This window comes from Acinonyx jubatus, chromosome D3 (genome assembly GCF_027475565.1).
Source record: "Acinonyx jubatus isolate Ajub_Pintada_27869175 chromosome D3, VMU_Ajub_asm_v1.0, whole genome shotgun sequence".
NCBI lineage: Eukaryota > Metazoa > Chordata > Mammalia > Carnivora > Felidae > Acinonyx > Acinonyx jubatus.
Genome location: NC_069392.1, coordinates 45426571 through 45453163, shown reverse-complemented (window position 1 = coordinate 45453163; position 26593 = coordinate 45426571). Strand labels below are relative to the sequence as shown.

Below are 26593 nucleotides of genomic sequence, written 5' to 3'. Positions count from 1 at the left end.
TGGAGCCTGTTTTGTATTCTGTGTCTCCCCCTCTCTCTCTCTCTCTCTGCCCCTCCCCCACTCATGCGCGCGCTCTCTCTCTCTTTCAAAAATAAACAAACATTAAAAAAATAATAACAGAAGACTTGTGAATTCATGTTAAAAAATTTTAATGCCAATTTTGTTATGTACACCACAAATTTTGTATTTTATTTGGAGAAAAAATATGTAAATGATCTGAAATTCATTTAAAACAAACTTCCAGAAAGCCAATAGAATTTTATTAACTATCAGAGGAAAACATAATTGTTCATTGAACTTTTTTTAAGTTTGTTTATTTTGAAAGTGAGCACGTGTGTGAGAGAGCATGAGCGCGGGAGGGGCAGAGAGAGAGGGAGAATGAGAGCGAGAATCTCAAGCAGGCATTCATGGATTTGTAGGATCAAACTCATGAGCCATGAGATCATGATCTGGGCTGAAATGAAGAGTCGAATGCTTAACAGACTGAGCCATCCAGCGGCCCCTGTTCATTAAGCATTTTAAATGGTTGATTCTTCCAATACTATTTGAAAACATCCCCTCAGCATTTCTACTTTTGGTGATGTCATATTCTAGCTTATTTAAATGAGGCATGACGTAGTGATCTAAATAAATCTGAATAGCATTGTAGAACATTTTTAAAATGAACAAATTATGGTGTCTAGGGATTCAGGTAATACTTAACACATTGTAAAACCAAATCTCATTAACATCTCTTCTGTGGCACCTGCTGGATGTGTCAATAACGTCTTTGTTTTAGAGATGTATAGTTTTAAGATAAATGCTAAATTAGAAGTAATTTAATTTCTGGAGAAGCCAACCTATGCTAATTTTTAAACTGCTTAAAAATACAGCCTCATGATTACTTCTCTGTGAAAATCTGGATGTGCAAGAGTAGATTAGCCTAAAGTTTAATTAGACTTTTAGACTTTTAAATTTGTCATGAGGATAAAATAACATAATGTAAGCAAAATGCTGAGCATAGTTCCTGACACATAGTAAGCCCTGAGTACAAATCAGCAGTTATTATTGTAGGATGCTATCTAACACTCGTGACCCCTTTTCTCTGATGGCATTTTGGAGCTTTTGTGTCTTTAACTTTGGATTTAACTCATTTTGGGAGAAGGCGGTATTGTCTAAAGAAAATTTGAGTATTTGTGGAATGATTGTGTTCTTTCCATCCTTATTATTCAAGTGACAAAGAGCTACTTAAGTTCTTTGAACCTTGATATTTTCATCTTACAATAAGGGAGACCATATAGTAAGTCAGTATTAACAGCACTGGTCTGAAAGTCTTATGGGCCTTTTAAAAATCTGTCTTTTTCCTAACCAACTGTAGGCTAGTTTCTGTACAATGAAAATATGTGAACACCTCAGTATCAGGTGTGGGTATCAAATGTATATAGATGAATAATATGTATATACAACATATTAACACACTGTGTGACACATCGGACTCATTTAGGAAGTGGCATCTTCCTAAGCATCTCTTAATGCTATGAGATATCAACTCTGAGGTTCTCAGTAGTATTTATGGATTTCCTTGTGAGAAATATGATTATAGATCATGAAAAGGCCCCCCAAATAATTAAAAGATAAATGACATCATCAAAGTTAGCTTTTCAAATGGCTAAGAACTAATATAAGAATTTAATAGTATAATGGAGGTCAGAGCAGAATAATTAGGTATAGTAATGCCTTATTTATCTGGAATTGTAAGTTACATTTCTGTATCTGGAAATTTTATTAAAAAGCTTTGAACTCACAGAGACCTGGGTCTAATCATGCTCCGCTATTTAATCTGTCTGCCTCAGTTTTCATATACAATTTCCTTTTTAAAGTGATGACCAATCACAAAAGAATGTTTTGAAAGGTAAATGTAATCATATTGGCAAAACCCCTTGTACAGTACCTGGCACATAATGGGGATCCAATCGATTGAAGTGATCCCAGCCTCCGCAGCAGCAAAACTTGTTTTTATTCTACTCTCTTTGATGACAGTTATTCTAAATATTACCCATTTACATCTTATGCTAAATTTTTAGCACTTAATTTTATCTTTTCTGGGCTGTCCTTTTGTATGTTCATAATTACTCTGTATCTTAATGCAGAGATGCCTTCAGGGGATAATGTTTATAGGACTCTGTAATTTGACAAAATGGCCCAGTCCTGCTAATGCCCTTGAATTTAGTTTTGCTCTTTATGGGTTTAAAATTTTTTTTCTCTTGAGTTTTAGATCAACTGTGTGCCTGTCTGTAACAGAATACTGATCCCTTCTGCCTTACTCTTTCTAATGTTCTGTTTATTAAAAAGAAAACCAGATGACCAAACTCGGTAAAATTATGTTCACAGTAAGAACAAGCTGGCTCTGTATGAGAAATTGAGGGGTTTATAATGAGAACAGTCCTTAATGCCTGGATTTGGGTCTTTCTATTTCTGTGGTATGTGAGTGTTCTTTGCTTATTTGGGGATGCTCTGATATGACCCAGATATTCAAGGTTTCCATACGACCTCTACATTAAATGAGGTGCATTATATACGCATATTTTACTTGTAAATAACACAACTTGTGTTTTTGGAAAAAACTGCAATATATAAAGTAAGCTGTAAAGTTTGAGTTTGATTTACTAAAGGGAAATTTATTAGGTGTTCTTGGGGTGATATTCTTGGGGGAGACATTGGAGAATGTGAATGCCACAACTGTCTTTAGCCATGTTTGAGAGTTCTATTTAAAAGGGCACCTGGCTGGCTCAGTTGGTAGAACATGCAACTGTTAATCTCAGGGCCATGAGGTCAAGCCACATGTTAAATGTGGATCCTATGTGGAAAAAAAAAAAAAAAAAAACCAGAAGGCTAGAAATTGGCTTCATGAGTTATTGTTTCTATAGTTTTCCTTACCCAGAGAGTGGTATCACAAGTGGCTAAAATGTCACACAGTGCTGTCGTTGGTCTCCTTCTTGTTCTGTGTATTATGGAGCTCCCTTTGATATTAGTCAAACCAGGTTTTCCAAGGTAGGAACTTGCCTATTTAAAACTAGCTTAAGCTCACTTATAAAATATTCTGTGGTCCCATGGTAAGTCTCCTGAGTTGACTGCTAAAGAGCTAGAATCCAGATGTATGATTAGGATAGTGATACTCAGTTTGTGGGGTAATGGAGAGATTTGGACCTTCTATTGGAACCAACTGGAAGGCATTGCTACTTTGGATGAGATGCTGATAATCTTTGGAGAGAAACCATGCCCTCCTGTGGGCTTAGAGCTTTATAAAGTCGAGGTCTCCTCTTTAGTTTCCTGGACTGCTCAAAGTCCTTCAGTCATTTCTTAATGTTTGTACTTTTCAGGCTTTCACCTCTCTCATGTCTTCACTTTCCTCCTCTCCCTCTGCTCTGAGCAAAATTCTTTGTTAAACATGAGGCAGCGGCTGTCTATGCTGTCAGTTCCCTGCCACTCCCTCCCCCAGTCTCTTTTTTCTTTCCTTTCCTTGGCATCTGTCTCCTTCCATCCTGCTTCAAAAACAGCTCCTCTCTTCTTTTGCATTCTCTACTCCCTTATAGCTGGTCTCCCTACAGCCTTTCCAATTCTATTTTAGAAAATGTGATACTTTGTTTCTACTTCTTTATTCTTCAACTAGCCCACTGAAACCATTCTTGCCATCTCCTTACTGCTAAGTCAGAGGATACCCTTAAATTACCTTGCTTGTCCTGTGATGGATATGGCGTTTGACTGCTACTTGTTTTGGGGATTCTTCTCAGTGATTGCTGTGGTGCCTACCTCTTCTGTCTTCTCTTTCCTTTAGAGCAGCTTCTCCTCAGTTTTCTTCTGAAGCATCTTTTCGTCTGCCTGTGCCTTGAATGTTATTGTCCCCTGGTTTCTTTCAGTGGTCTTTTCACTTGGCATTCTCCGTGGATGATCTTAGCCATTCCTTCAAACAGAAATCCATGATGACTCCGATATCTCCACAGTAGATCTCTCCTAAGCTGAGCTATGAACCAGTATATCCAGCTGACTTTTAAACATTTACATATGATTCTATCACAGGCATTTCATACCAGTGTGTCTAAAGCAGAATTACACCTATTCAGGACCCCAAGCCACAATCATGGAAGCTGTCCTGTGTTCATCCTTCTTCCTCCTCCTCTCACCCCTTAAAGTCAGTTGTTTTTCCTTCCTATCTCTCAGTTGCCTGTCTCCCTGTACCCCCTCTCCCCCCACCCAACAGATTCCCTGTTGCCACTCTGTGGGGATAGAGTTCTAAGGATTGTGCTGTCAGATGACTGTGACCATTGCCTCATCCCAGGTTCCACCCTTCAAAACTGGCTTAGATATCCCTCCTGTTCTGGGAGTCCTTGCTGTTGGAGCACTTATCACATTGTATCATTATATATTTACTTGTCTGATTCTGTATTTACTAAAGAGCCCCTTAAGGAAGCAACTGTATCTTAGGTATTTTTGTAGCATCTGTGTCTAGCATAAGTACTTGGCATGTAGTAGACAGTTAATAAATATGTGAATGAATGCATAATGAAATGTACAAAGGCAAGAGTACAAAGAGCAGACCAATTGGGATCTATATCTTGACCTTGAGCAAATTAAGATATGTTTGGAAATCCCATTTCCAAATCTGAAAATGAGAATACAAATGAGTTACTTTATGTGAAGCTCCTCAGTACAGTGTCTGACACAGTTTAGGTGCTCTGTAAATTGCCCCCTAAAACATTTTGTTGTCTTTGCTGCCTAGTACCACTTTTGTAAACTGAATTCTCTGATTTTTAGAGTCCAGGGAGGAAGATTGTGTAGCAGCCGCTTTTAGTGCCTAATGTGACATTTCACAATACCATTTAGTTTAGAATGGGGGAAAAAGAAAAAAACAAACGGACTTTTCAAAGACACTATGAAACCTCATTGACATAAATTCCAAATTTTCTAGTGTACTGTTGCATCATCTTTTACGCATTTTATATCTGTAGCACAGTTACAGCCACCACTGTTGGGACAGCGAACTTAAAGTCCCCCGTGATCTTGTTAAAGAAATACTCAGTTTGGTTCAGTTATTACTCTGCTCCCTAAAGTTTGAGGACAGATTTATATTGTTTAAAACCGTTGGAACTGAAAGTTATGTGTATCCCACCCCCACCCGAGCCTCACAGAAATTTCCTTAGCCTGAACACCCCACTTGAGTGTATTATTTACGTGGTTTTACTGTCCTTGGGCGTCTTGGTCTACCCTTCAAGCCTAGTCGGAATAAGAAACCATCTAGGTTTCACATTAGTAGAATTAATACCATTGTTTTCCTCATTGCCCAAATGGTAGCCTAGAACGTGCATTAAAAAAATAAAGGACAAGAGGACTAGTGTTTGTTTTGGAATCAGAAACCCTCGCGCTAAAGTGTAAGCCAGAGTAAGAGCCAGTTACCTTTGAGGTGCAAGAGTCCAAAGAGGATTCCTCTCTGCTTTTCCCCAGGGGTGGGCTGGCCATTTAGAAGTTGTCAGGGCAGGCGTCGCCAGGAGAGGGCTTGAGCACACAGCCCGCTCTAGGACCTCGCAGGAGCCTCCGCGGGATGCACGCAGAGCACGAGTAGCAGTTTCCTTACTTCCTTCCCCGAGAATTGCGGGGCGCGCAGTCCGCCTGCTCTCTCGCAAGGGCTGTGTGTGGGCTCTCGCCGGCCGGGGCACGTCCCTACCTGCGCCTCCGCGGAGCGGGCCACGCGGGAGGGGGGCCTCGGGAGGAGGGACTGGACGACGACAGCGGCAGCGTGGAGCTGCCTGCCGCAGGCCGTTCCCCGCGCTGCTCGCACTCTCCCCGGCGAGCCCTGGAGGGGAGGGCGGCTCTGGCTCTGCGGCCGAAGGGCGCTGCACGGACCTCTGGCGGCCCGGCACCGGAGTCCTGGGCCGCTGGCGGGCGGGCCGCGCCTCTGCTTGACCTCGCTGGAGCCGGGGGCGGGCCGAGCAAAGGTGACTTAGAGAGACCTTGCGGTGCCGCCCTGGGCTGGGCTGGAGGGGAGGCGGAGGGACAGGCCGGCGCATTTGTGCTGGAGCTGGCAGAGGAGTGAAGGGTGGAGCGCGCTGCAGGGGATCCCCAGATCCGGCCCAGGTGGGTGAGTGTGTGCGCCCGCCGGGGGCTTTGCTAGGTCAGCCTCGGAGCGACAGAGGACACCAGGGGAGGAAGGGGGGAGGGCGGCCAGAAGAGATCTAGGGATGTGAGTAGATCCAAGAATAGTTGGACGCCTGTGCGGGGAGCGGAGTGCAGCAGCGGGCGAGTGGGGAGGGGTGCGCGAAGCCGGGAGACCCTGATGTCCCTGCCTGGCCAGGGTCTTCCTGCCGGCTCCGGGTGTGCGTCGGGTTCCCACAGGAAGAGCCGCTGGGGGGAAAGCCTGTGGACAGATTTTTTTTTTTTTCTCCCAGCTAAATATTGGTAGTAGGTCAAGTGGGGCCCGAGTGGGAGGAGTAAGGCAGTGAAAGACATTATTGTCCTAAATAACCTTCCAAGTTAGTGATTTTTTGCATGTCTCTGCCCTGGCTGACATTGAGATGAACTTACCATCCGCTGTTTGGAGGCCGCTAAAATTCCAAGGAAACACTTGAGTGGATTAAAGAGAAAAGGAGAAATTATACTGGGGCTGGGGAGCGGGAAGGGAGGTAGCTTTTAACTTTGTTTTGATTAAGGATTTTTGATTACTCATAGGCTTTCTTTGTAGCCTAAACCAGTGGAGAATCACGTTCCCCAGCATTCAGAACATGTGGCTAGTTGTTTTGTGTTTTCTGTTGTGCTGGTTTTTTCTGGATTTGGAGGGAGGCTAGTAAGAAAGGGAAGATACCAGGGAAGAGCTTAGTCCAGCTTTTGAGAGTTATTAAAGGTATTAAAAGTTTCTTAATTTTAATTAGATTCAAAGACAGACTGAAGGCATTTTGTTTTAGAGACATAGGGTAACTTAGGAATCTTTTTCAAAAGAGAAAAATGCTTGAAATGTGTGTTGGTGGAGGAATGTGTAGGCTAGAATATGGGGATGTAAGTATAAAAAAAAAATTTTTTTTTTCTGTTTGAGGACACACCGAAGTTCATCTCTGGTCCAAATCATGTTTGATTTCAGCAGTGAAGTTGATGACTTTGGTAAATTAGCTCAATTTTGATTGAGTAGATATTTAATCTGAGCATGATGACCAGAGAGCTATTTCAGCCTTTGTCCCAGTACTACTTTTACTAGACTGGGATCTTAAAAGAATTTGTGTCACTGTGACTATGATTGCCAGACTCTAGTCTCCCCTCTTTAGAACCTCTTTAAAGGCTCATTTTAGGGAATTTCATTGAGGCCGAAAGTGACCCACATAATCTCTCTACCCTCCGTTGTACACCTTGCAGAATGAGGGAAATGAAAAAAGGTGTTAGATTTTCCATATTTAACAGCAGATGCACATACTACAGGGTAGTATATAAATACAGTCAAGCACATTTAGAATACTGTATGTAAAATAATTGATAAAAATAGTTATGTAATACCATGTCTTAAGCTTTATGTACAGTTTATGACATTTACCATTTATATTCTAAGAAGCTTTTAGAAACTTATTAGTATCTTAGTATTCAAACATATAATTGTGTTTATCAGCTCTGTGAGGATTATAAGAATTTTTAATTCCAAGCAGAAATTTAGATTTTTTACTTGGTCCACATTATTCAGCATTATTCCTAAATTTTTAGCTTCTGTGTATAATCAGGAAATAGATTTCAAATTAATTTTGGAAGCAACTAGGACAGAAGTTAAATAAATAGGAAGTTTATGTAAAATGAAGCAGGTTTTCATTTTGATAATTTGTAAAGTATTTGAACAAAAATACATAAGGTTTTAATTAAGCAGTATGAGGCTGGGGGCGGGGCGGGGGGGGGGCGGGAGCGGCGGCGCAGGGAGGGTGTATATGTGTGATTAGCCTTGTCATGCTTGGTACGACCCAGGATCTTTTCCTGGTAAGTTTTTGTATCACAAGGATACCAAGTCTGTAACCTGCATGCAATTGTATTTGTCTTGAATTCCTGCTAGAGAGTGCAGTACCAGATTATATTCTGTCTAATGAATTTTGAATGAGTTACAGGCAGATACAATTTTCCTCTCATTTTAACTTAAGAGTAGTAAGGATATAACCCCCATACATTTTTATAATGGTCCACCATTGATTTGATATCTATTACTTTATGTAGTTTTTTGTCCTTAATTCAGTAAGTATTTACACAGTGTTTACCTTGTCAGATAACTTGCTACACCAGTCAAAGCTAGATGAATAGAAGCAGGGTCTTCTTGAAAGGTTTTATTAAATATGCCTAAAGAGTTTGAACATTATCTTGGGAATTAGAATCACTGAAAGATTTTGAAGAGGGGAGAGATTTAATCAGATTTGCTCCTTACGGAAAGGATTAGAGGAAGGCCTGAAAACAGGGTGACCAGGTGCAGGAATTCAAGAGAGAGATAATCAGAGTCTGAACTAAGTTGGTGACTACTGAAAAGGAAAGCAAGGTACAAAGCCAAGAGAGACTCAAAAATAACCTAATAGGAGCCGATAATAGTTGAATATGCGGAATGGACGAGAAGATGGAATCCTAGACAGTTCGCAGGCTTATGGCGAATAAATTACTGAAGGAGGCAATAAAGGGAGTAGATGGAGGGTGAGTTCACCTTTGGACATGGTGACGTCCAAGAAGGGCATCCTTACTCATTCAATAAAAATTTGTGAATCGTTAGTATTAGAAGTCACCGGAATAAACATGGAGCTTGAGGCTGAAGGAGTAAATAATGTCACCTTGGAGACATCCAGCTTGAAAGAGTTGAAATCAAAGGATTGAATACTTATATTAAAAGACAAAAAGGGAAAAAAGGAGCCAGTGGAGAACACTGAGCAAAATCAGCCAGAGAGGCAGGTAAAGTCCAGAACAAGGGAGGCCAATGGGACAGTTGGGTCAACGAGTTGAGGTAACAACTGATGGGGGAAGTTCTAGAAGCATGGCATAGGAAGAAGGTGTATTGCAATGAGCTGCAGAGTAAATGGGAAGCAAGAAAGTAGAAATAATGAAGACAGACTGATTTTCTGTAGACAATCATAATTGTAGAATAATTAATACAGTTTTGTTCCTTTCAATTCTTAAATCTCATTTATTTTTCATGTTCCTAATGTACTGGAGAGGGCCTTCAGGACAATACTGGATGGAAGCTGAGATGGTGGGAAACGGTGTTCATCCCTGATTTTTAAAAAGGGGCATATTTCTAATAATTCACTATTAAGAGTGATATTTAATAAATACCATTTCTCAGATTATTGAAGTTCTTTTTAATTCTTGTTGAGGTTTTTTAAACACTAAAGGGTATTGGATTTTATCAGATTCTTTCTGCATTTAATAAGAGCATCATAAGGTTTTTCTTTAATTTATTAAGGTGGCAAATTATATTTTTTCAAATTAATGTTTTTAGACTTTTTCTGATGATATGCCACCTTTGTGTAATTGGAATAAACCTAATTTGGTCATTATGTATTATCTTTAACATTCTCCTCGATTTGGTTTCTTTTGGATTTTAGTATCTATTTATGAATAAGGTTGGTTGGTAATTTTTTTTTCTTTCTTTCTTTTTTTTTTTTTTTTTGGTTCTGTCCTCATCAGGGCTTGGTATCCAGGTTATTATACTGGCTTCATAAAATGAGTTTGGGAGTATTCTCTCTTTTGCTGTTCCCTGAAAGAGCTTATATGTAATTGAAGTGGTCTGTTCCTTCTTATAAAGCTATTTTTGTGGGATTTTTAAACTAGTAATTAGACATATTTAATGGCTATAGGACTATTTTAGTTTTCTGTTTCTTTTGGGGTCAATTTTGGCAAGTTCTCTATTTCTAGGAATTTATCCTTTCCATTTAAGTGTTGAAATTTATTGTTATAAGGTTTTTCATAGTAGTCTTACTATTTTTTTTAACTTATTTTGAATCTGTAATTAAATATTTTTTCCTAATGTTTTCCATTTTTTTCCTAATATTCATTTGGATATTTCCAATTAATATCTCTTTAATATCAGTCTCATTAACGCTTTATTTGATTATTTTTCAAAGAACTCTCTTTAGCTTGTTATTTGTTGCCATCTTTTTTGTTTAAAATTAATTTTTTTAGTTATCTCCATCACTTTTTTTTGAGTTTATTTCCCTAGGCTCTATACATTTGTTATCCTCTGTCTCTTGGAAGGACATAATTTGTTCAAAATTTGTTCTTTTCCAGATTTCAAGTTGTAGGTTCCATAATTGTAGTATTTTGTAACTTAATATATTCCTGCTGGTTTTTATCCATTACTTTATTTTATAGACTTAATCATGTATTTCCTGAGACTTCATCTTTCTAGACTAAGAACTGCTAATATGTGTAGAGTGCTGCCCTTCTAATACTTAAAACACATAATACTTTTGCAAAGGTTTTAACTACTTCCAATTTTTTTTTCTCTTACCTCACTCTTCTTGTTGTCATTGGTTGGTATTTCTGTTTCCTTTACCGACTTGCTTCTCATCTTCTTCCTCTTTCTTTCACCCTGACAACTTCTTTTCTACCTCTTGACAGTCTGCATGGTGGAGGAATGATCATCATTCCCTTGTCTTCACCTGTTTCTCACTGTCTTTCCAATGTTCTACCTGCTCCTCCCCCCACCCCCATCCTTGGAGGATTTTTCCATTGTCCGTTCTACATATGCCATCTTGTTCTTTCCTTCTCTGCAGAAACTTGGCTCCAGCACCAAAGAGGAAAAAGCAGATAACCTGTGTCTAATTTTCTTTGGATGCTCACAGGTTCACCCTTATTTACTGCACAATCTTTGTTACTGCTCATTCAGTCCATCCAACTGATAACAAAGTCAGGGAGACTTTGGGCAAGGCCCAAGAAGAAAGCACAGATGGGACAATATGGACTTGCTCTTATTTGGAGTCCTGAGCTGCAGGCTCCAGTATTAGTGACCGTGGTCTTGCCATGTGACTCTGGGCGGCTCATTCTTAGGTCTCCTATTCCTCTCATGTAACACAGAATTATTAAAACAGACGCCTTCTCTCTACTTCAGGAGTTGCTGTGAGACTCAAATGATGAAAGGCTAAACCCAACGGTTTTACAAGAGACAGTCTTCCCATGCTTTATTTTCAGAAAAATGCCTTGAAAGGATTTCATGCTCAATTCAGGAACAGAGAAGTGGTTTGTGGCTTGGGGTGTTGGATCAAAGAAACCCTGATGGGAAGCCGTAGGTGTCACGGGAATGACAGGAAGCAAGGAAGTTGTGCTCAGTGGTTGAGATTCAGGGGAGGGGCATCTGTCCTCTGGTACATGGGAACTAGAGACATGGACATGTCGTTACACCTGGTAGCTGGAAACTATTCTGTAGCTGCATCATTACCTATTTATTATTTGCTACACTTAGGATACTGCCTTTTTGAGTTTACTTGAGAAATCAACCTTTACTTACAGTGTTTATATGAGGGAGATTTTGTTGTTTCACATTGTAAACAACTGAATTAAAAATTAAGTTTGTGAATATAGTTCTCCTTAGTAAAATTTCTTACTTGTGATAGAAAGGACTTAATTGTGAATATTTTCCTCATTTATTTTTGTTATGTTAGTTTGTGTTCTGGATTAGTTGCTTAAAATCCCAAGGTCGTAGAATCACTCTTAGACTGTAAAGCATCTAGTCTGGTGATCCCCAAAAGATTTCCCTGGGGCATAGGGCAAATGCAACCACCTTTCTGTCCGCTAAGGCACCTTCACAAAACACAGTTCCAAATGGTTGATACAATGATCTGTTAACCTTTGACAGATGAGGAAAGGAAGGCCTGCAGAGAGGAACAGCCACTTTCCCAAGTCTATGTAGAGAGGTGGGGGCCACGTTCAGAGCTAAACCCAGTATTCAGCCTCCAAATTTAGTGCTGAAAGAACAACCCCACTGTATCACACTCAGCTTCAGTTAGAAAATTTATCCATTAGAGAAGATAGTCTATCTTGTTTCAAAGCTTATGCAGCCATCTATTAGCTAATTTCTTCGTTTGACAAAAGGATACCAACTTTAGAAACAAACAAATGGCCAAGAATATTGCAGTGTCTTCAGAGTTTGCACAGAATACCTGTATTCCAGGCTCTCCACAGAAAATGCTGTCCCTCTTTTTGTGAAAATATTGCTTGATAGAGGTCACATTTTTAGAAGATAACAGAATTCATCCCTTTCTCTAGATAGTCTAATTTTAGGATAAATATATCAGAATACTGCATCCTGGGATGTATTTTCTTGATTTTCTGAAAAATAGCCCTTGCTAAGCTGTAAATTAGAATTATATCCTCAATTTCTGTTGAGGGGCATTTCAAAAGAAAAAAAAATTTTTTTAAATGTTTGTCCATTTATGGGAGACGCAGAGCATGAGTGGGGTAGGAGCAGAGAGAGAGAGGGAGACAGAGTATCGGAAGTAAGCTCCCGGCTCTGAGCTGTTAGCATAGAGCCATACGGAGGGCTCAGACTCACAAACCATGAGATTATGACATGAGCCGAAGTTGGACACTGAACCGACTGAGCCACCCAGGCGCCCCTGAAAAAAAAGATTAGCTTTAATGAAATTATTATTCTGCCCTTGAATACTCTCATTTCCCTATACATTACCCTGAAAAAGAAATTAGAGCTAAGGGCAAAGAGGGAGTTTGTTTTCCCTAAAGAATTGATTTGTATTTTTTCCTTGTGGACAATTAAAAGGGCATAATTGTATTTCTCTTTCTGTTTTGGACTTAAGAGAATTCAGAGCCAGATTTGTGGTTTGTCCACAGTATCTTGGTGGGCTCCATCACTTTTTTTTTTCTTTTTAATTTTTTAATGTTTATTTTTGAGAGAGAGAGAGAGAGACAGACAGGACGTGAGCAGGGGAGGAGCAGAGAGAGAGGGAGACACCGAATCTAAAGCAGGTTCCAGGCTCTGAGCTGTGTCAGCACAGAGCCCGATGCTGGGCTCAAACTCACGAACTGTGAGATCGTGACCTGAGCCAAAGTTGGTTGCTTAACCGACTGAGCCACCTAGGTGCCCCTGTGGGCTCCATCACTCCTAATACCATCAGAAATTCGGTATTTTCATAGCCTCCCAGGTTGGAAATCCCTGGATTACAACGTTCTCTTGTGAATTATGAATGTGGTTGAATGTGGTTATGCCTCAGAGTGCATTCATGTACGATGATTGTATTTTAGTTTTTTTTCTGCAAGCAGTAAATACTAAGTAAATAGTTGTTACAATGTTAGAAATAGATTTGTACTTTATACTATGGTTTTATTTTATGTCAACAATATATGCACTTGGGTATTGACTTGGTAATAGATAATTTCAAGTACCCAAGTTAAAATATATGGCAAATGTTACAATTGGAGCCTTTTCTTACGATTTTTATTTGTGGTAAAATACAACGAGCATAGAGTTTATTCTCTTTACCATTTATAAGTGCATAGTTTAGTCACATTAGGTACATTCACAGTGTTGTGCAACCATTACCACCATCCATCTCCAGAACTCTTTGCATCTCTTAGTTTCATCTAAACTGAAACTCTAAACCCGTTAAACAATAATTCCCCATTCCCTTCGTCCCCCAGCCCTTGGCAGCTGTCATTCTACCTGCTGTCTCCCTGAATTTGACGACTTTGGGAACCTCCTATAAGTAGAATCACTCAGTATCTGTCCTTTTGTGTCTGGTTTATCTCACTCAGCATAATGCCTTCAGGGTTCATCCATGTTGTAGCAGGTGTCAGAAATTTCTTCCTCTTTAAGGCTGAATAGTATTCCATTGTAAGCATACACACATTTTCCTTAGTCGTTCATCCATCGATGTTACATTTGTGTTGATTCCACCTTTTGTCTGTGTGAACGAACAGTGCTGCTGTGAACATGAGCGTACAAATATCTTTTTCTGTGTCTACTTTCAATGCTTTTGGTTATGTACTCAGAAGAGGAATTCCTGGACCCTATGCTAGTTCCCTTTTTTGGAGGACTTGCCATAGTGTTTTTCATAGTGGCTACCCCATTTAACATTCCTACCAGCAGTGCATAAGTATATTAATTTTTCTATATCCTATCCAGCACTTGTTATTTTCTCTTGCCATTGTTTTGTTATGGTAGCCATCCTAATGGGTGTGAAATGTGGAAAACATTTTTTAATAAGTAGAGTTAATCACTTTTTTATCCAAATGTCAACCTCAGGGTTGACAGACGGTCTCTTCTTACATTGCCCCATACTAGCCGTGCAAGGCCATGATTTTCCTTTATTTTCAAAACCAGAAGTTGCCCTGTTGAAGTCTAGTGGAGGGCACATAGCCCCAAGTCTCCCTGGTTTGCTCTTTTCCCTCCTTTCCCTCGTTAGTGAAAATGCAGCTGCACAAAGCATGGGTAATTCTCAGGGTTTCCATGGATTTAAGACTAGGTGTAGGTCTAAATATCCATATTCTACCTTTATTTTCATTATCTTTCTGTATTCTAGATACCAGATGTTGCCTTGCTGTTGTATTTTGAAGGGTCATTGCTTAATTGAGAAGAATTTTATCTTGTCTACCGAGTTAGCATAGGAAGATGGAAAGATATATTTGAATCACCACAGATATAAAATATGAAACCAGGAAATTGATATACTTGAGAAAAGTCAAGCCTATCTTCATTTGTACATGGGAACTAATAAAATATCAAAGCTAGAAAGTAATTAACCTGGGCATTAGAATTGAACAGGGAATTTAACATATTCTGTAGTGAAATTATTTGATCTTTAGCCATATTTAGGAGCACAAACTTTCTGTAAATCTTGAAGTCAAAATAAAACTTTAAAAACTAGGGAGAAAATTGGGGAAAATGTAACCACAAAGCCATGAAAAGGATCTTAGAGGTCCTCGAATTTTCCTCCATTTGCAAGAATCCTCTCTTTAGCTAGATAGTCATTTTATGCGCTTGTGAAACTGCCATCAGTGGATATACAGGCAGTGTACTCCAATACTTCCAAGCTTGGAGCCCGAGTCCCACAGACCTGGGTTTGAATACCAGCTCTGTCACTTAATAGTTGGCTGATCTCAGGCAGGTCATGTAATCTCAATAAGCTTGAGTTTCTTCATCATTAATAATACCTACCTCACAGGATTGTGGGAGGATTATATGAAATAGTATGCCAGGTATTTATCATAACACCTGACATATGGTAAACATACCTAGATGTTGGCTCCTCCTCTTCCTGCTGATACTACTATTATACGGGAGTTTTTTCCTTACGACCACCCATTCCCCTGTGGTAAAGCTAAAAGTAAAAGAAGGTTCAACCTTACATTAAGGTGAAGCTTTTTCCATTTTTCTTTTAATTCACGTCTGTGCTCTGCAACATCACAAAAACTTAATGTTTCCTCTCCTGGGACAATACCTCAGCTATTTGGAGCAACTAGTAAATTCTACAAACATCCACAGGTTCCTTCAACTGTTACTACAATGTCGGGCTTTCCAGATCGTTTTCTTACTCTGCAATGATCTCTCTCAGGTTTTTTCTAAAAATGCGTCCTCCAGAAGTGAAGCCAGTGTTCCACATGAAGTTTGAGTACAGAGCATGGCACTTCGCATTGGCTTTCCATTCTGCTGGAGGAAGAGTCTTGATTGCTACGGTGTCCCGCAAAGTCCCATGGGAAGGGCCCTGCTCCCCTACCTCATGGCCTCTCATGTGCTTCACTCCACAACCCCAGCTTTGTTCTGAGGACAGTGGCCTCCTTCTGTCCCGCAGACTGGGAGCCTTTTCCCCCTCAGAACGTTCACTCTTCCCTTTCCTGGAACACACTTCTCCCAGGTCCTTGCCTGGTTCTCTCCCTCAGCTTTGGCAGCCTTTAACTCAGTGGCACCTGATCACTGAGTTCTCTGGCCATCGTGTCTCCCAGGACTGGCTTCCCCCTTCCCAGCTTTATTTTTGCTTTCAATGTTTTCCACCATCTAGCAGACATTTCTAGCTGTTTCCTCCCAGTGGACTATAAGTTCTCTGAGTGCAGGGAGTTTGGTCTATATTGTTCGTTGCTGATCCTCTGAAGCTTGGCATGCCTGGCATGGTGTAGGTGGTGATGAGTATTTATTGCATGAGAAGCATAATGACTCCCCTTTGATTAGTAGTTGTATTATAATGGGTGACGGCCATTAAGGAGGGCCCTTGTGGGGATGAGCACTGGCTGTTGTAGGTAAGTGATGAATCACTGGGTTCTACTCCTGACACCAACACTACGCTATATGTTAACTCATTTGAATCTAAATTCAATAAAAAAGAAGTTGTATTGTACTGGGCTTGGAAGGGCCATGTGGCCACCAGTTCAGTCATGGGTCAATTTTTAAAAATTTTGAAGACAAAAATAATTTAAGTGCTGCACTCAAAGAAGGGAAAATAAGCCACATTCACTGTTTTAAGACTCTAAGGATTTTCACATTACTTTGGTTGTTTAATCAATATTTTACATACGGTTTTATGTGTGCAGAAGATTTTTTCTATAAAATCCAATATAGGTTTTTAAAATAAGAATACTTGTCCTTTAACTGTATCTTTTTTTTTTTTAAGTTTATTTACTTATTTTGAGAGAGAGTGCACGCAGGGAAGGGGCAGAGAGAGAGAGGGAGAGACAGAATCCCAAACAGGCTCTCAGCGCAGAACCTGACACAGGGCTTCAGCTCACAAACCGTGAGATCATGACCTGAGCCAAGACCAAGAGTTGGACGCTTAACCGACTGAGCCACCCAGATGCCCCTCTTTAACTATATCTTAACAGAGCTCTCCAAGTAGTGAGCTTCAGATGAATAATCCTTTCCACTTAGAATGGGCAGACCCCCAAACCAGGTGGCTGATCTCTTCTGTTTGCCATACAAAGATTGTATTCTGTTTGTGCCATGACTTGCAAAACTTGGGAAGCACTGCTTTAATTAAAATGCTTTCTTCAGATGGAATTAGAACCTACTGAATTGTGATCCTGGCATATTTTAGTCTCCCCCCCCCTCCCCAGGTTAAGAACTGCAAAACACTTGTTAAAACAATGAAATATCAAAATTCTGTAATAACAAAGTTAAAGTTACTGTCTTTCTGGACTTAACACTGTTCCCACATAGACCGAACTAAAGGCGTTAGAAAAGTAAGAGTTGGAAATCAGGGTATGGCTGTCTAGTGGAATGGGCATCAGGAACAGAAAAAAAGCTGCTTACGCTTGCAACAACATGAGTGATTCTGAAAAACATTGTACTTCGTGAAAGAAGCCAGACACAAAAGAGTGTGTCGTACATGACTCCATTTATTTGAAATCAAGAACAGACAAACCTAAAGAAAGCATGGTTATGGAGATGAGAGCGGTGGTTGCTGGGGGTGGGGAGAACAGCAGGAGAGTGACAGTAAAGGAGCACAGGAGAATTTGGGGCAGGGGGTGGGAGTAGAAATATTCTGTATCTTTGTAATGGTGCTGGTGACATGGGGTATAGATTTGTGAACATTCATTGAACTATACTCTTAAAATGGACTTTATTGTATGCAAATTTTAAAAATTCATTTAAAAAATGAGATTTGGTAGGTGTTACTTCTGCTATGTATAACTTTTTGTAGTTATTTTCATCAGAACTACCAACGACAGAATCTTTGAATAACTTTTGAAAATCAGATTTGTTTAGATTACCATAAAACTTCCCTGCTTTTAAAAATGATTGTTTATACCTCTGGTGGCACATCTTGAAAAAAGAAATTTATTTCAAGGATACATAAAATATATAAATCTGTGGTGAGTGGTTATATAAGAGTAAGCTATTTTTAGGTAGAAGCTTTGCAACCATAATGAGACAAGAATGTGCTGAACAGAGTCTCAGTTGGGGTTTTCATTCTGGATGCCTCCGGAAGCCCTGTGTTCTGCACTGTTTGAGAGTACCTTGCAAACATTCTGTGTTTAATGCAAAGCCAGTGTTTGCAAATTTGATGCAAACATCAGTTCTTGAGTAGACATATCTAAAGGTATTTTTCTAATTGTGAAGTTATGAGAGATATGGAAGATATGCAGTAGTGTACAGAAAGCTATCTTCTGTTGACGATGGAGAGAAATATAAAAACCAGAACCCAGCAACCACTGGTGGGGTTTTGGTGGGTCTTAGTTTAGGGGTATTGGCGAACACACAAATGCAGTATACATGACTATTTAATACTGACGTTGTTTTCAGTAGCATCAGTGAATATTTTTCTTTTACAGACATACTCTTTGAAAATATGTTCGCATAAGAAATGTATTATTTTAAGTCCCATTATCAGTATTGAGTGGTCTTTTTACTAGGCCCTTACTCTTGCTAAATATGATCAATTTTTTACAGTTTTATTGAGGTATAACTTCTACACAGTACTACGCATATTTAAAGTGTAACTCAGTTTAATGGATGTTTACAGTAGTGAAACCATCATGCCAATCAAGATAAAGAATGCTTACTTCCAGAAGTTTCTTCCTGCGTTTTGTAATACCTCCCACTTTCCCACCTACCCCAGTACAAGAGACTATTGATTAGCTTTCTACCACTACAGATCAGTAGGCATTTTCTAGAATTTTACATAAATGGAATCATACAGTTTGTACTTTTTTGGAGGTGTAGGAGGTTGGCTTCTTTAACTCAGACTAATTATTTTGAGATTCATCTATGTTGTTGCCTGTATCAATAGTTTGTTACTTTTTATTGCTGAGTAGTATTGCATTTCACCATGTACCAGGATTTTTTTTTTCACCTGTTGCCAGACATATGGATTGTTTCTAGTTTTTGGCTATTGTAAATAAAGTTGTTAGCATTTGTGTATAAGTCTTTGTGTGGACATAATGCTTCATTTCATTTAGGTAAATACCTAGAAATAAGTAGAATAGCCAGGTCATATGGGAAATTAATGTTTGTGGGACTTCTTTTTTGATTAAAAAAAAACTGAGGTAGAATTTATATAACATAAAAATATCTATTTTGAGTGTGTAATTCAGTGGCATTTAGCAAGTCACAGTGTTGTGCAACCATCAGTCTGTCTACTTTCAAAATATTTTCATCACTTCAAAAGAGAACCTTGTACTTACTAGGCAGTCACTCTGCATCCTCTGAAAATGATTAATCTGTGTTTTGTCCCTATGGATTTGCTTGTTTTGAACATTTCACATAAATGAATTATACAGTATTTGAACTTTTGGTGTCTAGCTTTTCACTTATAACACTTTTCAATTTTCATGCACACTGTAGCATGTATCAGTGCTTTGTTCTTTTTATGGCTGAATAGTTTTCCATTGTATGTATGTAACACATTTTATGTATTCATCCATTTGTTTATGGACATTTGGGTTGCTTCCAGCTTTTGACTGTTGTGAATAGTGCTGCTTTTAACATTTTTGTACAGGTATTTGTTTGAAAATGTTTCAGTTCTTTTGGGTATATACCTAAGACTGAATTTCCTGGGTCACATGGCAGTAGTCTGTTGAGCGTTTTGAGGTGCCACCAAACTTTTCCACAGCACCTGTACCATGTTACATCCCCACAGGAGTGCACGTTTCATTTTCTCCACGTCCTTGTCAACACTTGTTATTTTCTTAAAAAAAAAAAAAAAAAAAAACAAAAAACTATAGCCATCCTAGTAAGTATAAAGTGATATCTCAGGGCACCTGTCTCAGTCAGTAGAGCATGTGACTCTTGATCTCAGGGTTGTTAGTTCAAGCCCCAGGTTGAGCAGGGAGCCTACTTAAAAATTAATTACTTAAAGTGATACCTCCTGGTAATAATTTGCATTCCTCTAATGACTGAAGGGGTTAAACATCTTTTCATATACTTGTTGGCCATTTGTATGTTTAGAGAAATGTCTGTTCAAGTCCTTTGCCCTTTTGTATTATTTTTTTTTAAGTTTGTTTATTTGAGAGAGAGTTGAGCAATGGAGGGGCATAGAAAGAGAATCTCCACACTGTCAGTGCAGAGCCCAGTGCGGGGCTTGAGCCCACAAACGTGAGATCATGACTTGAGACAAAGTCAAGAGTCAGACGCTTAATCAACTGAGCCACCCAGGCACGCCCCCTGTGCCCATTTTTAAATTGGGTTGTCATTCTGTTGCTGAGTTAGATGAGTTCCTTATACAGTCTAGATACAGGTCCTTTACTGGATAAGTGGTTTCTCCCAGTCTCTTACTTGCCTTTCATTTTCTTAACATTATGTTTTGAAAAGCAAAAGTTTTGATATTGAAGATATCCAAGCTTCTTATATATATAAGTATATATAATAATAATACGTGTGTGTGTATCTTTGTATGACCTATATAAAAAAATCTTTGCCAAGCCCATAGTTGCTAAGATTTTCTCCTATGTTTTCTTCCAAAAGTGTTCGAGTTTTAACTTTACATTTGGATCTATAATCCATTAAGAGTTAGATTTTGTTTTTGTTCTCATTTTGATACATGGAGAGAAACTAGACTCCTAAATACAGATATCCTTGTTATTGTTAAGATGTCTGGTCTCCCCAAATTGATTTATAGAGTCAAAATAATCCCAGGAAGAATTCCAGTAGGGTTTTTTGTGTTCTTTTGTTTTTTGTTAGAAATTGACAAACTGATTCTAAAATTTATGTAGAAATGTAAAGGACCTAGTATAGCTAAACCAATTTTGAAAGAGAACAAAATTATAAGATTAAGACTACCTGATTTGAACACTTACTATAAAGTTATAATAATTGGGAGAATATGATATTGATGAAAGAGTAGGCACACAGATGAATGCAACAGATGAGAGATTCCAGAAATGATCTCCACACATATCTGATTAACTAAGTCTTGATAAAGGTGTCAAGGCAATTCAGTGGAGGAAAGGATTACATTTTGCTTTGTGGTTGATGTTGACTTTTGTGTATCAATCTTACATCCAGCAACCTCACTTCTTATATCTAAATAATTCTAGATTCTCTGACATTTCTATTCAGACATCCATATCTTTTGAAAACATTTCTCAGTTCTATCTTTAGTTTTTTGGCTAAATGTGTTACTAGGGCTTCACAAACGTTGAAAAGAACTTGTGATGGGCATTCTTATTCCTTATTTTAAGAGGAATGCTTTTAATATTTTAACATGGAATAAGATGTTTGCTCTAAGTTTTTTTGGTAGACTTTTTCAGGGTTTTTTTTATATTGAAGTTTCCTTCTCATATATTTATATATATTTGTGTGTGTATATGTATGTACAGGCATACACACATAATTGTAATTTTCTTAAAACTTAGTTTTTTAGTTGGTTTACTTTTATTGAATCATTTTCTGTATATATATGTGTATATATATACATATGTAATATGCTTGTATGTTAATTACAAATGTAGAAATCTGTTAATATAATCATGTAAGATTGTTTTGATAGATTCTAAAAATTGAGCTCACCTTAAATTCCAGGAAAAAATACCCACCTTAGTTGGGATGTATTTCCTCTTTGTGCGTAATTTAGCATACTAATATTTTGCTTATAAGTTTTTAATCTATTTTGCTGATTAGTCTGTATTTTTTTAATTTTTCTAATTTTCCTATTCACATTGTGATATCAAATTTATCAGAATCTATTAAAATTTATGGTCAAAATAACTCCATCAATGTATTACACTTATACATAGTTTTTCCGTAAGACATTTTAAATTCATTATTTACCATTGAGAATATATCTTTGGTACATTTACCCTTTAGAGGTTCATAACAAAACATAGTTCTTGTGGTTCATTATTCAAACATTATTTAGCCAAAACATGTTCAAAGCATCTGTAGTTTTCCATAGGGCAAATATCTCACACTAAATTGTTTTTTTATATCTTCATCCAGTCTTTTTGTCTGTGTACCTTATAGCAATATTTTCTGACAAAGGAATGTATCTTTTTTCATCATACTGTTTTCTATTTTAGACTTTTTTGTAGTTTGAGAGTAGTGTTTCCCCAAGTGATTTGTAGGGTTTTTTTTTTTTTTTTGTCTTTTCTGAAACACCTTAAAGGAGTTTCTAAAGATTTTATTACATTTAGTGAAGAAATGTAAAGAATAAAGCTCTGGACTGAAAGTCACATGACTTTAAATATCACTGAAAAGACTGCAGGAGGTTTGTCTTCCTGTGGAAGCTCGGGTGTAAAATGTTAAGTCGAATGTCTTGGCTTCACATGCTCATTAGTTTATATCTTAGGGCATAATAACAACACGTAAATAATAGGTGGCTGTGTTGTATACATCTTCTGGAAAACTGGCTTATTGTCATCTGATTATGCACAATAGGTTTTCACCAGGTGTAGCAAACAACGCACTGGTGGTAGAAGCCTGTGCCATTTTCTGCTGGCTCACTTTCCATAATTAGCATTATCTTTACTCTGAAGTTCCTTTGCAGAAGCCTTTATTAAAATGGGTGTATTTTGTGGATTAATACTGTCCGTGAATCTTCCTAACCAACTCTCATAGTCTGTAGTACAGCACAGTGTCCTGAAGGCGAGTGCTTCTGTCAGTCTCTGAGCGGTACTTGATACTCTTCCCTGAACGTTACTGGGTGGCCTGCACTTTAGCCTTGACCATGTGGCACGTGGACCATGTGAACGCACTGTTGTCAGTCTGTATCTCTCTCTGTATATCGGTGTATGTAATATTTTGTTTAATGTTTTTACAAATGTGGAAGATTTTCTATTTCGTGGGTACACATACCTTTGGAGACTATCCAAAGGCAATAAGGAGCTACTGAAAAGCTTTAAGGAAGAAGTAATGCTGGATTTGCATTTTTAATTTTTTTTTTAATGTTTTTATTTATTTTTGAGAGAGACCACGCATGAGCAGGGAAGGGGCAGAGAGAGGGGGAGACACAGAATCTGAAGCAGGCTCCAGGCTCTGAGCTCTCGGCACAGAGCCCAACATGGGGCAGGGCCCGAAGTCATGAACATCGAGATCATTACCTGAGCCGAAGTTGGACGTTCAACCGACAGAGCCACCCAGGCACCCCTGGATATGCATTTTTAATATAACAGCTGGGTATGAAGTGTCTTTTTCTCACACTAGACCATAATGTCTCCATGGATTAATCAATCTCTTACTTTACTTTGTATTCCTAGCATTTACTTTGAAAGAGTAGTAGGCGTTCAATAAAATTTTGTAACTGAAAGGAAATTCTCCTAAATTAGTAATTCTTATCCAGGAGCCACATCAGAATAATCTGTAGCACTTTGAAAAAAAACATTACATCTATTAATGTTAGTGTTAGCATTCAAGAAAACTCTAAACCTCGTAACATTAGCTTAAATAAGTTAGAGATTCTTTTTTCCACCTTAAAGGAGACAGGAGGTGGGCAGTCTGGGCCTGGTATAGCAGTTTCAGATGTTAAGGGCTATTCCATATATCTGATTTTATGGTCAGCAGGAAGGAGCAAAGGGCAAAAATAGGAGTATGCCCTTCCCTTTAAGGAGATCTGGTGAATTCTTCATAATACTTTCCTTCTTTGTGGGCAGAATTTAGTCATATTGCCCTGGCTGACAGAATGAGAAATAATCTTTTAGCTGGAGGGCAGTATAGCCAGCTAACAAATTGGGATTCTCCCACAGATAGTGGGAGAAATTATCAATTTCTGTAACAATACACAGGCCTCGTTCATTCCTGGAAGTCTTGATTCAACAGGGCTAGGCTAAAACTAGGCCTTCTAATTTAAAAAAAGGGAAAACCAAACAGATCCTATAGCTGAACCAGATCTACTCTTCATGACGGAGAACCTTGGCTCTAAGCCAGGTTTTGAAGAGAACAGATCTACTAATTCTTGGAATGAGAAATCTTTCTCCTGGAGGGTATGGAGTCAGCCAGATTTCTAACGTAAAATGCCATTTTACAGGGATCTAATCCCTGATGGGGGTCCAAGGAATAGTTTTAACAAATGTTTTGCTATAGTCTGTGTGCACACCCTGTCCCCGTTTTCTTGGTCCACCAAACTGGTAACCTTTACCTTCCTGGCCACCTCCCCCTCACCCATTTCCCTAAAGTGAGACCTCTGCTTCTAAGACTCATGATCATGTATTTCCATCAGCAGTGTTACTGGGCCACATCGTGGATTGGAAAGCTTGTGGGATTTGGAGTTAAAAGATCTTGGTTCCAGTTCTTCCTCTGCTAACCTTTGGCAAGGAACTTAAACCTTATGATCTTCACTTTATGCAATACACACACACACACATTCATATTCCTCATAGAGTTGTTAGGATTTAATGAACTAATAGTATGTAAAAGTGACTTTTAAACTGTAAAATGCTATACATATACTTTATGGGTAGTGGATATAAAATTAGCCCTATGTATACAAATGCTTATGAAATTGTCCTTTTTTTTTTTTTTTTTTTTTTTTGCTAGATAAACTCATACTGAAGTTAAGAATAATGAGATTTTTAGGGACATTTTTGCTCAGTTATTACTTTCTTGGTACACATTGAAATATCATAAATACTAGTTGAAGAGATCTTTTCCAAAAAAGTTATTTTGCATTGCTTCAGTGCCTCCTCTACCTCTCCTGTTACTATACACCTTGGTGTTTATTCATTTAAAAATATTGTTGCGATACTTATTTTTAAGCATGTTCCAGGAATCATTCTGGTCAGTAGGGAATACAATTATGAACAGATATTTGATAGAGAGTTAAAAAGCCATGCATGATTAAAAAACTACTTTAAAATAATTACTTTTCAGAATCTTTATTAAATAGGCTGATTTAGAATTTTGCCATTTGTATATAACCTACACTGATTTATTACATTACATTGAAAGTTGTTTGAAGTGTTTAATATATACCATTAACATGGCAATTTAGCATTCTCTTCTGTGCATGATACATAAAAATCTTTTGAAACTTTTAATACATTATAATGCAAAATATATATTAGAAATTATGCATTGAAGTATGCATAGTACTTATAGGAATATAATCCTGTAAGTGCTACTTCTAGAATATAAAATATACATGCTTGTGGAAATTTTAATTTAATGTAGATATATCTTAGGGTCATTGTCAAGTGATTCAACTTTGCAATTGAAAGTGAAAAGTATTTGAGATCACTTGTACCAAATTATTTTTAAATGCCAAAACCATTGAAGAAGGCAGTGGAATAAATATGTATTGAATCTACTATTGGTAGTACATTGTAGAAGTGAATTGTTCCACATTGTTATATCGTTGGTATATACTACTAATCTCTCATTGATTTTATTTCTTTGGGACGTTGTTTTAAAATCAGCCTGATAGAATAATTATGAAATATTCTGAGTTCATATTCTTCTAAGTGTTACCACCTTGCTTTTAAAACCCCCCATTTTCTTTTACCAAATATTTCTTTAGTGCCTATTTATTGGGCTCTGTCCTACATGTAGGCAGAGCCAGTTATCCCCTCAAATTCCTCCTTAATTTAAATGTCTGAAGATACAGTTGGAAGTAATTGATTATTAATCAGATTATTAACAGCTTAACAACCTCCATTGAGGTCATTTTACTTAAAATATGTCAGTAAGTCAACAACCATATATAGGCCCTCATCTTATTTCTTGAGGTGGAACCTAAGAACAGAGAGGCACAGAGGAAATTCCCATTGGGATTTCTTTTCCTCTTGTCTCGAGCCAGGTTGAGGAAGATGGCAATGCCAGTAAGAAAGGGACCTTTTTTAATGGTGCCAAGAGCCAGTGAGCATTGACTGTAAATGACAGGAAGAGCAACAGCTGCCCTGTTTGGAGTTGACGAGGTTAGTGTGACTGAGGCTTTGGACAGCCTTGGAAATGATCTCATTTTTCAGGGCAGATTCTCTTGTGTATAGTGTTAAGAGACTAGAGGCTTCTTACTACATAACATGCTGGGATCTGTAAGTCAATGACCTCTTCATTTCTTTTTCTCTGTATCTTGCATATGCATTGAGACAAAAGCAGTTAGGAGAAAAGTTTATTACCCATACCTACGCAGCTAAATCTGTGCCCATTTCTACTGCCTTTCCTCCTGCAACTAAGGGTGGACTTTCTGTGCCCCAACAAAGGCCAACTGTATACTTGTGGATTAGATCTCCTTTTTTGTTTTTTTTAAATGTTTATTTTTGAGAGAGAGAGACAGACTGCAAGTGCGGGGGGGGGGGGGGGGGGGCTGGGCAGAGACAGAGGGAGACACAGAAACTGAAGCAGGCTCCAGGCTCTGAGCTGTCAGCACAGAGCCTGATGCGGGGCTTGAACTCACAAACCGTGAGATCATGACCTGAGCCAAAGTCAGTCTCCTTTTTAGCAACCTCAAGAACACCATTCCAGCAATTCTCTCCTCTCACTCTCACATTAATTTCCCCCTCTCTATAGAATCTTTACTATCAATGTAGAAACATGCTGGGGGCACCTGGGTGTCTCATTGGTTAAGCATCTGACTCTTGGTTTCAGCTCAGGTCATGATCTCAGAGTTCATGGGTTCAAGCCCCACATTGGGCTCTGTGCTGACAGTGTGAGCCTGCTTGGGATTCTCTCTCTCCCTCTCTTACTCTGCCCTTCCCCCACTCACATGTGCACATGTGCTCTCTCAAAATGTGTTTTCCGTAGTAAAGCGTTATT

General features: G+C 38.5%; 2 protein-coding genes across 18 annotated transcripts in view; one reads left to right on the top strand and one right to left on the bottom strand.

The window, feature by feature from the left end:
- LOC106978455 (E3 ubiquitin-protein ligase MARCHF11-like) overlaps window positions 1-6041 on the bottom strand; it is an 84708-nt gene extending 78667 nt beyond the window's left edge. For 4 of the 10 annotated variants that reach the window (XM_053206313.1, XM_053206314.1, XM_053206312.1 and 1 more), the window contains exon 1: window positions 5431-6041. In XM_053206313.1, the coding sequence (XP_053062288.1) occupies window positions 5431-6041 (611 nt within the window). Of the gene's footprint in view, window positions 1-2636; window positions 3941-5430 lie in introns of those variants that run through there. The other 6 variants (XR_008291797.1, XR_008291796.1, XR_008291799.1 and 3 more) reach the window with 4 other exon arrangements.
- Window positions 1-26593, top strand: part of OSBPL1A (oxysterol binding protein like 1A) — a 266965-nt gene that overhangs the window by 130264 nt on the left and 110108 nt on the right. For 2 of the 8 annotated variants that reach the window (XM_027068658.2, XM_053206297.1), the window contains exon 1: window positions 5979-6112. The exons of 4 other annotated variants lie outside the window; for them this stretch is intronic. The gene's annotated coding sequence lies outside the window, so the exon portion shown is untranslated. 2 more of the 8 variants (XM_015076141.3, XM_015076140.3) reach the window with 2 other exon arrangements.